Here is a 10,850-nt window from a genome sequence, read left to right on the forward strand (position 1 = left end):
TGTGTGTTTATATGTATGTATATATATGTATATATGTGTATGTATATATTTATATATGTATGTATATATGCATATATGTATATATATATATATGTATATGTATATATATATTTATTATTTATTTTATGATTTTTATTTATTTAATTAATTATTATTAATTAATTTATTAATTATTTATTTTTTATTTATTTTATTTAATTTCTGACGTGGCGACGACATGGCGCGATGATTAGGAGAGAGGTTGAGAATTTCGCCGCCACGTAGGATTTCCATTTGTCTACGTGGCGGTTATTTGAAGGTATGTATTTTTTGGCCAATAATTTAAAAGAATATGATTTATTTGGAGAAAAACCAATTGTACAGGTATTATTCAGTATTTAAAAAAGTACAGGTATTAAATTGAGACCAGAGAAAAGTATAGGTATTTTACGGCGATTCTCCCATTTTTTTATAACATTATTCCCAAAAAAATACAACTTCTAAATATAAATACAAATTTTTTTTAATCGAAATACAATTTAGAACTATATAAAACAGAGTTCGAAAGTAATATTATTGACAGCAAATACATGATAGATTATATATTATTTTATTATGGAAGAACTATATAAACAATAGTCGATGTGGTTCCTAAACACCACTTATAACATGTTCCTACATATAAACAACTTTCATGAGATAGTTATTTGCCACTTCTTCTAGTTTTAGTCCTCTAATTGTTTGCACAAACCCTTACGTCTTACGTCATCCATAGTCTCTGATCAACTTCTTCCTTTTGATAATGTAGTCCTCTGAAAAATGCAACAATATAAGAAGCAATGCTTAAGTGGATATGACAAATTGTTGAAATTAAGAACTAAGATCCTCTAAACATCCTTGATGTCGGGATTATTGCTCAATTCCTAGTTCAAGCTATTGTAAACTCTCCTCCATTATGATTCTAATCTTCTTGTCGACATCATCCTACCCAAAAGACACAAGACTAATGGTAGGCCTCCACATTTGTAAACGAGATTCCTCGCAATATGTTCTACATTTGGTATTATGCTTTGATCAAGACTCTCTGAAAATGCCCACTTATAGAATAACTTCGAAGCCTTATCTTCTTTTAAAGGTTCAATAGGGTGGAATCAGCTTATCATTCTGTAAGAGAAATGAGTTATTCTCTTTTCATGGGTGGTGATCATCACACGACTTCCGTGAATATCATTATCTTCAAAAAAAAATTCTTCACCAATTCAATGTATCTCTTACTAATATGCAGATTATATAGTCTATTCTTTATAACGGTATTCCAAAAAAAAAATGTACAACAAATATTTATTTTATCTTGCAAATATAAACACAATGTTTTTTTTCATCGGAGTACAATTTAAAATTATGTAAACAAAGTCTATAAGTAATACTGTTAATCAACCAATATATGCATGATAGATTATAATTCTTTCATATGGAAGAATGTCATTCTATTTTTTTACTATAGGTTATTTTCTTTTTAAAGCTTTTGTATAGTGGGTTCGTAATAGTTAAAAAACAAAAAAAGAAAATATATAGAAAACTTTGTAAATTATAAATGTGTAAACATTCTAACAACCGAATTCACTTATTTATAATTAAAATATCTAAAATTTGTGTAGTATTGTACATTATTATAAAAAAAACCATAATATTTTGAAGTCAAAAGTCAAATCATAATTGCAATACAAAAGTATTAACCAAAGTGTCAAGTTTATCCTATATCAACATGTTTATGTTTCTTTGTTCCTAATCGAACGAATGTATGTTTTGAAAATAACAAATTGGACAGGGTTTATCGAGTAAATAAACATAATATCTATATCAAAACAAACAAATCTAAATACTAGGAGGACCTTATGAAAAACAAGATAAAACAATAACCATCATGGACCATATCACAATATATGTAAATGCAAGTTAACAATAATAGAGGTGAAAGGAGGAAAGATGAATCCAAAAGTAGAAGATGATACTATGGACCATGTCATAATATGTTAAATGCAAATTGATAATGATAGAGGTGAATGGATGATAGAGGTTTATTGACAAACTAAAGACGACTTATAAGGATAAATTGTGGAAATTATTAAACAACTAAAAAAATTTGATTATGCTTGTATTATTCACGAACTAAACTTGGAGACTCATGATTTTTTATTGTAATAAAATTAAATAGTTTTATTTAAAAAATATAAGGATGGTTATACGTGAATATTATAAAATAAAATGCCAAAAACTGAAAATAATATATGTAATATATGTAGCTATTATAAATTAATAATTTTTCATCACCGTTGGATAGAAAATAGGGGTTAAATCTTTCACTCTATAATTTTTATCTATCAAACTATTTTCTTTATATATTGAAATGTATGGATGAATTGTGTGATTCTTGTTGGTTGTTATGATATATTCACAATCTAAGTTTCACTTCCGACAGTTTACGAATTAAAAATATTATCAAAATAATATCATAAAAATTATGAGATAAACTCAGAAATTCTATTGCAAATTAATCGGTTAGCATCGGATCCAGCAAAATACAGAATCTTGAATCAGCCCGTAGGGTTAAAAAGCTTCTTTCGGCAAACCCAAAAGAAATTGAATATTATATAAGAATTGACCCAAAACATATATATATATATATATATGTTATATTTTATATTGGTTCAAGCGTGTGATCACACAAGACGCAACTATTAAAATTTTTGCTGGCCCAATGTATACATTTTCATGTTAATATATTTATTTGTTTTAAAATAATTTAAACTAAAAAAGAAAAAGGACAAAAGGTTGAGAATTTAGACTTGAGAACAACTTTTCAAACTACATAAAATTTTTCTTTAAAAAAGAAAGAGAGTTGGAAATTTTCTTTTAAAAATTCATTTTATACAATGAGATTAAAAATTTATGAACAGAGAAGGTATGACGAGGAATTCTGTCATCGAGGAGACGCAACTATTATTCGATTAACGATTCTCTAACTCTAGAGAAATTCAATTCAGCTATTTTATTGACCCAAAACATATATATATATATATATGTTATATTTTATATATGTTCAAGCGTGTGATCACACAAGACGCAACTATTAATCTTTGCGTTTAGGTAATTACAAGCAAAACCCATTATCCTGATGTTGATCACGATTGTTCCAAAATCTCAAAGTATCAATTTTTCCCAAATTTTTTTTTGCAGGTTTTATATCTGGGAACCTGAAGGGTCAGATCAGTCACAGATCTTATACATGGGTTCTGGGAATTCAAAGAGAAGCCAGAGGCAAGACTCGTTGTCGTCCCGGTCGGATTCATCAGTATCTTCGGAGAAAGGATCGTTCTTTTTGTATGGTCAAGAAAGCTATAGTTACCCGCCTCAACAAATCTGCAGTTCTGACTTCGCTTATCCTCAACCGCGGTGCTATTCGCAGACGCCGCCAGATACGCCCATCCACGGAGGTTCTCGGAAGGAACCCACCTTAGCGGATGAGTTTACTTGTATAGAACAGGTGAAATAAGTGGAAAGATTCCTCTTGTAAGAGTCTGTTACTCCAAAGCTTGGAGATTTCTTGCTTAATGAGCTCTTGCGTTACAGGTGGTAGAGGCTCTTGCACTGGCGGGCCTAGAATCTTGTAAGCTAATCGTCGGTATCGACTTCACCAGGAGTAATCAATGGACAGGTTGGTTAGGCTCCTTTTTCTGAGAAAGTTCCAAATTTTGACGGAAACATCGGTCTCCTCAGGAAAGCTTACACCTTTCCGATACCAGTAGCGCTGCCATGGCGGGGGTAGTTGGTGAGACTTACTGTTCACGTTTCATTGCATTTTATACAACTTTCTAACCATGAAATCGAACGTAGGAGCTGAATCCTTTGGGGGAAGAAGCCTACATGCCATTGGTTTTCAGCCAAACCCGTATGAGCAAGTGATAACCACCATAGGAAAAACCTTGGGAGTTTTCAGCAATGATAACTTAATCCCATGTTATGGTTTTGGAGATGGTACACATCTTATCTCCCATCCTATTCGTTTGTTTGTTTGTTGGATATCCCGAGCCACCACATATATGGAGCAAATCCTTTTTTTCCTTTTGCTCTCTCTTTGCAGCATCAACTCGTGATCGAAATGTTTTCAGTTTCTATCCGGACGGGAGATCCTGTAATGGGTTTGAGGAAGTACTGTCTCGTTATAGGGAAATCGTTCCCCATATTAAATTCTCAGGTACTTAATTGTTTCTTTCCTTTTTATTAGCCTTATTTTCAGTTCTCAAATTCCTCTTGCATTGCTATCTAAGTAGCCATATTTCCATGACTGTGAAAGTTATATTGCAGGACCAACCTCGTTCGCTCCAATCATTGAAATGGCTATGGCCGTCGTTGATCAGGACATCGGGAAGTTTCATGTATTAGTCATAATAGCTGACGGGCAGGTACTTTAGAATGGCATTTGCACAAGTCAGCTTCTTTATCCTTCTTTTCTCTCCCTGGGGGACTGATGTAAATAACCGTTATAGGTTACAGAAGGAGTCGACATCCGGGTAGTAAGTCCCCAAGAGACGATGACCCATCATGCTATCAACCAAGCGCGGTTGGTGTTTTCTTCATTCGTTTCTCCAAGTCTTTGGTTTGTTTTCTTGGAGTTATCTCTCTTGATTCATTTCTCTAAGTCTTTCCTCGAGCTACTGCAGGTTTTTTCCTCTATCGATCATCTTAGTTGGGGTTGGTGATGGACCGTGGGAATTAGAAGAATTTTGCAATACCCCCTATCCATACGGTGCTCCCTTCAATGTAAGTTTTTGTTAATGGCTCATAACATTCAAGTTTCATCCTTTCTTCCTCGGGTTCTGTTATCAATGTGTTTGTAACTTTCCTCTGATTTTTGCTCTCGAAGTTCGTGGACTTCACGGAGATCATGTCGAAGAATGTAGAGCAGAATCAAAAGGAAGCGGAGTTCGTCCATTCTGCTCTGATGGAGCTACCTTTACGTTACAAAGCATTTTTAGAGCGTGACATGTTACGGACCATGCGGTATATAAATGCAATTCTATACGCATTTGATTGCTATAGGCTTAATATCCAAATACCCTTCCACACGAAACTTTTGCGTTTTCACGTATTGTAACTGCCAAATGTATCTTCCTTCCATGAAATGTTTTCCTTAGCTCGAACCCTCTCAATTGAATGTTAATGAAAACTTGAAATCACATGTCGTCATTCAGGAACTGGGTCAGAGCAATCAAAAGATGTGTTCCGTTTGAAAGATTCAGGGCCAAAGGTTTTAAATTTGCAAACCGATAACCTATTTTCTGGTTGTTGTTGTTGCAGGCTAAGACGTCGTGGTATCGCCAATCGAACTGCCCTTCCTCCTCCGGTACTTGTAAGCAACCGCCCCCAATCTGCCACAAGTTCTACACTCGATGAACAGGTGGATCTATAATTGCCGTTGTTTAGAATCACAGGGTGAAACGATACTTCAACCATGTCAAAATCTTGCGGAAAACACTCTTTCGCTTCTTTGCTTATTGGAACAACTGTTAGTAGCCACTGGAATATATATGAAACGATCTGCAGTTGGACTGTTGTAGCGGAAATACTGCAATAGACTACAGTGTGCCGGTTGGATGAGATTCAATGAGCCTTTTTCATTCAATTTTTTCTCGATTCTGGTTTCATCCGCGGAACAGCATTGCCCCAATATGTGAAGAACCAGAGAGACATGGCATTTGATTGCAGCCATCAGGTAATAGTCAAAACATATCTCAACTTCTGCAAATATTGGCTAAGATGTTATGTTCGGTTCGGGGTTGAATGGTTTTGAAAGGCGTGTTTCCGAGTGTGGAACCGATCTCCTTGAATGCCCGGTTTGGCACACCCGGGGCTGAGATCAGAGCTAACCCCCAAACATTACAGCAAACGTAAGTTCTCCATAACACGGTATGTTAGATGCAAGTTGGCAATAGCGTAGGTGAAGGAAGGACGAGATTTGATGATTTGCATCAAGTCATTAACACAGTCTGTTAGATGCAAGTTGGTTTGCTTGGAAATTTTCATTTAATAAAATGATCAAACGAACAGAGTTCTAACACTATCATATGTGTAGATGTCTTAGTGAGATACTCTGACTCGGCCAGAGAGTTTCACTGTATGCCTGGTTTACTAAAACCAGAAGCCAGATTGAATCAGAGGAGCTATATTAGATAATAGAGACATGTGTATGTTCTTGGGTTTATTTCGGTTTACATTTTTGGTTTAGTTGTCTTGTATTTTGGTTCTTTGGTGTAGACCGGTTTATGTCTCTGGTTTAGCTACTTCAAGTACAATCCTTTATATTTTCTGGTCTAATTGTTTTATGGACTCTCTCTCTCTCTCTCTCTCTCTCTCTCTCTCTCTCTCATTTTTAATAGAGACATGTGTATGTTCTTGGGTTTATTTCGGTTTACATTTTTGGTTTAGTTGTCTTGTATTTTGGTTCTTTGGTGTAGACCGGTTTATGTCTCTGGTTTAGCTACTTCAAGTACAATCCTTTATATTTTCTGGTCTAATTGTTTTATGGACTCTCTCTCTCTCTCTCTCTCTCTCTCTCTCTCTCTCTCATTTTTCTCTCTGCAAATCCAATTTCGCAATAAGCTAAGACAAGAGTTCGCATAATCTATGGTGATAGAAAATGGCGGAGCAGTTACAAATTTAGAGGAATATATTTAGGTATATTTATTTTTAAAGAACTTGGTAATGCTTTTCTTAGTCACAAACTAAACACAGGGAACTATGATTTACATTTTTCTGAAATTAAAAGAGCTTTACATCAAAATATAAATTGAATTATATGAAATATTTAGATAATATATAAGTGAATGTTATGAAACAGAAATATCAATACATTTTCTTTGTTTTTTCCATGATCCCACATTTCCATTAACACTCTATTGAAATTAAATATTTTTAATTAAGGGTAGTTTAAAATTTCAATCCTCGGGAGATGGAAAGTTCGAATCTTTGCTTTTAGGGAATTATTACAGACTAAACCCATTAATCTGTACTCATAAAAGTATCGATTTTCCCCAAAAATTTTGCTGGTTTTACATCTGACCCTGAAGGGTTAGATCGGTAATACATAGATCTTTGATGGGTTCTGGGAATTCAAAGAGAACCGACAGGCAAGACTCGTTTTCCTCTCGGTCGGATTCGTCGGCGTCTTCAGATCAAGAATCTTACATTCTATACGGTCAAGAAAGCTATAGCTATCCACCCCAACAGATCTGCAGTTCTGACTACGCCTATCCTCAGCCGAGGTGCTATTCGCAGGCGCCTCCTGAGCCGCCTTCCAACATCCATGGAAGTTCTTGGAAGAAACCCGGGCGGAGTTACGCCGACTTAGCGTATGAGTACACTTGTACAGAACAGGTTAGACATGTTCCTTTTAAGTGGAAAGATTCATCTTGCAAGAGTTTGATACTCCAAAGCTTGGAGATTTCTTGCTTAATGAGCTCTTGCGTTGCAGGTGGTAGAGGCTCTTGCACAGGCGGGTCTAGAAGCTTCTGATCTAATCGTCGGTATCGACTTCACCAAGAGCAATGAATGGACAGGTTGGTTAGGCTCCTTTCTTCTTCAACGAGAAAGTTACATCTCCTCAGGAAGGCTTACACCGATAGCTAGGGCTGCCATGGCGTGAGTGTTTCATTGCATTACACAACTTTCTGACTATGAAATCGAATGTAGGAGCTAAATCCTATGGGAGAAAATGCTTGCATTATATTGGTGATCAACCAAACCCATATGAGCAAGTGATAGCCACCATAGGGAAAACCTTAGGAGTCTTCAGCGAAGATAACTTAATCCCATGTTATGGTTTTGGAGACGGTACTCAGCTTATCTCCCATCCTATTTGTTTGTTAGATATCCCGAGACACGACATATACCGATCATATCTCTCTCTTTGCAGCATCAACTTATGATCGAGATGTTTTCAGTTTCTATTCTGACGGGAGATCTTGTAATGGGTTTGAGGAGCTACTATCTCGTTATAGAGAAATCGTTCCTCGTCTTAGATTCGCAGGTACTTAAATATGTTTCTTCTTTTTTAGTGAACTTCTTATTAGTTCTCAAATTCCTTTTGAAATGCTACTGAGTAACCGTATTGCAGGACCGACCTCGTTTGCCCCCGTCATTGAAATGGCTATGACCATTGTTGAGCAGAGTGGTGGACAGTATCATGTATTAGTCATAGTAGCCGATGGACAGGTATTTAAGCAATTCATCTTCAGAAGTATCAGAAGTTAGCTTTCTTATCCTTTTTTTCGGTTTCGGGGACTTGGTGTGAATGCAAAGAACCGTTCCAGGTCACACAACATCTCGACGACAGCAAGGAAATCTGTTAGTAGCCACTGACCAAGAAAAGAAAACCAAGGAAGCCATTATCCAAGCAAGGTTGGTGTTACTTTTTCAAAAACGAAAAATTAACTTTTACTTCAATCAGCTTTTGTTTCTCCTTTCTGCATATTTCTTGTTCTTCATTTTCCTTTAAAGGCTTTGAATCAAAAGTGCCAACAGTTGGTGTTTTATATTCTTTGCTTTGTGTTTTTTAAGTTATCTCTCTTCATTCATTTCTGCGAGTGTTTCCTTGAGCTACTGCAGTTATCTTCCTCTTTCGATAATCGTAGTTGGGGTCGGTGACGGTCCGTGGGATAAAATGAAGGAATTTTGCAGTATCCCCAACCGGGTCTTTAGTAACTTCGATGTAAGCCTTTTGTTAATGGCTCATAACACTCAAAGTTTCATCCTTTCTTCATTGGGCTTGTCTTTGTCAGAGGGTTTTGCATTTTTTTCATCTGATTTCTGTTTTCATAGTTTGTGAATTTCACGGAGATCATGTCGAAGGACGTGGAACAGAATCGGAAGGAGGCCGATGTATTTTTATGTATAAGTTGTCAAAGTTTAATTTTTTTCCTTGGGCGACGGCTGTGTGTTTTAAAGGGTCTTTACCTCTTCCATGGTCTATCCGGATGAAGATTGCACTAGGTGCGGCAAAGGGTCTCAGTTTCCTCCACGAAGAAGCCCTCTGGTTGTTGTTGTTTGCAGGAGAAGATATGGCGATGTCCCAAAGAGAAGGGCCCATTGGATTTTATAAATCTATCGATCTACAATACGAATCTCAACGTTTTTATTACAAAGATAATGTATACCGACACGTAGCTATAAACCGTGAAAGCTTATGGCCGAGAAGACAAGAAAACGACTTTGCATTAATGAGTTGACAAAGACTACTTAGTCTCATTGTGTTTCATTATGCATACATACTTATTACTTAAATTAATTAGTGATCCCTAATCTCAAAAATTAAACTCACCGAAACGCTTAATTAAGCGTGATAGAAAACCTTGGTCTCCAAAATGCATCTCTTTGAGTTTCTATTTTATTTTATTTATTTATTTGTATGATAGCGAGGTTTAATTAGTAACAAATAAATTATCTTTATCCAGAAAAAAAAAAGAATAAAAAAACAAGATCGATCTTTTTTGGTGGGGATATCAATGATTTAGAAGAAAAAAATAGATATAATACACCCTTAATCTCTTTCAAAAGTTTATAATAAAAAAATAATGAAATAGAAACGTAATATTTTGAATGGACAGTATAATCATACTATTAGAAATAACCGATCCTTTTTATGCTATAATGTCCAAAAACATGTCATAATCACAAAACAGGAAAATCTAATTTTGGGGCTATTAAATTGTTTATATGAAGAAGAAAGTGATAAGATAAGAAATAAATTCGATGTCCCTTATAAGTGGGGTGATGATGAAAAAAATGTTTGAAATAGACAATGCAACTAATAAAGTGAAATTCATTTATTATCTTCTTAGATTTTTCTTTTAGACAGATCTTTTGTAGGTAAGAACATCAATATGATTGGTTGCTCAAATTGTTAAATTGTTGAATGTCTTAGGAAATTAAACAACATTTTATAATTGATGAATCTTTTTTATTTAGCACAAAATAAAACAGAAGAAAATAATGACATATAATTTAGACCAATTGAGGAAAATACAGAATAACATGTTTTCCCTAACGATTTTATTTTATCCATCATAATTTTCACTCTTGAATATAGACTATATATATATATATATATAAACACTTAAAAGACCAATCAATTACCTCCGAAAAGCAACGACGAATACAAACTACACCAATAATAACCCATCACAATTCGGGACTAACAAAATTATTCATGAAGAACATAACAAACTCATAACTAAGAGACACGTAATCTCTCAGATTCACTGACAAAAACACACACACACACACGCAGAGCAACAGAACCGTTCGATTCGGAGGATTAGGTCATGGAATCAAGGGTGAGGATGGAGCTTAGGTTCATAGGGTGCATATACTGAGGGGAGCCAGTGAGAATCTGACGAGCAATGATCCGATTTGCTTTCTCGGAAGGGTGGAAAGGGTCCCAAAAGGCGTAGAGATCTCTGTTCGGACACAGGTTCGATGCCGGTGTGCACAGCCCTATCCCGTTGTACGGTCCCTGGCCGCAACATGCTATCTTCGATGTCACAAATCCTTAACAAAAAACAAAAAGAAAAGAAATCCATGAACAACCCTCATTTAGCTCCAAAATATAGTGCATATTTATTATGTTTATCAATAAAAAAAATATATTTTTGACAAGAAAATGTTATTACCATAGGCTTGGGGGTCGCTGATGAAATCCATGTGCATTCGCTGAGTATTAGCTGCAATGAAGACCGACGATCCTACCTCGCCGTTGAGGTCATTGATCATTTGGGCGAGCCGTGGATTGAACAATGACGCGGCTCGCCGCCGCT

At 35.4% G+C, this 10,850-nt stretch overlaps 2 protein-coding genes, 1 long non-coding RNA gene and 1 pseudogene across 3 annotated transcripts; 3 read left to right on the forward strand and 1 right to left on the reverse strand.

The window, feature by feature from the left end:
* Positions 1-3,155: 3,155 nt before the first annotated feature.
* Positions 3,156-5,662, forward strand: LOC104805755 (E3 ubiquitin-protein ligase RGLG2-like). The gene is made up of 9 exons (XM_010530421.1): positions 3,156-3,523; positions 3,610-3,694; positions 3,874-4,014; positions 4,121-4,234; positions 4,345-4,442; positions 4,527-4,600; positions 4,701-4,800; positions 4,904-5,040; positions 5,338-5,662. Exons 1-9 carry the CDS (start codon positions 3,266-3,268, stop codon positions 5,447-5,449), a joined length of 1,119 nt encoding a protein of 372 aa, XP_010528723.1. The 5' UTR covers positions 3,156-3,265; the 3' UTR covers positions 5,450-5,662.
* A 1,316-nt stretch (positions 5,663-6,978) lies between these two features.
* Positions 6,979-8,387, forward strand: LOC104805990 (E3 ubiquitin-protein ligase RGLG2-like). Its single transcript, XM_010530707.1, has 6 exons — positions 6,979-7,413; positions 7,511-7,595; positions 7,729-7,869; positions 7,952-8,065; positions 8,153-8,250; positions 8,349-8,387. The coding sequence occupies exons 1-6, from the start codon at positions 7,135-7,137 to the stop codon at positions 8,385-8,387; spliced, it is 756 nt and encodes a 251-aa protein (XP_010529009.1). The 5' UTR covers positions 6,979-7,134.
* Positions 8,388-8,394: 7 nt separating this feature from the next.
* Positions 8,395-8,916, forward strand: LOC104805754. The gene is made up of 3 exons (XR_770558.1): positions 8,395-8,436; positions 8,644-8,746; positions 8,857-8,916. It is a non-coding gene; the product is annotated as an uncharacterized LOC104805754 (long non-coding RNA).
* Positions 8,917-10,143: 1,227 nt separating this feature from the next.
* The window catches only part of LOC104805752, a 2,627-nt pseudogene continuing 1,920 nt past the window's right edge, over positions 10,144-10,850 (reverse strand).

Source organism: Tarenaya hassleriana, unplaced genomic scaffold (assembly GCF_000463585.1).
Source record: "Tarenaya hassleriana unplaced genomic scaffold, ASM46358v1 Cleome11, whole genome shotgun sequence".
Taxonomy (NCBI): domain Eukaryota; kingdom Viridiplantae; phylum Streptophyta; class Magnoliopsida; order Brassicales; family Cleomaceae; genus Tarenaya; species Tarenaya hassleriana.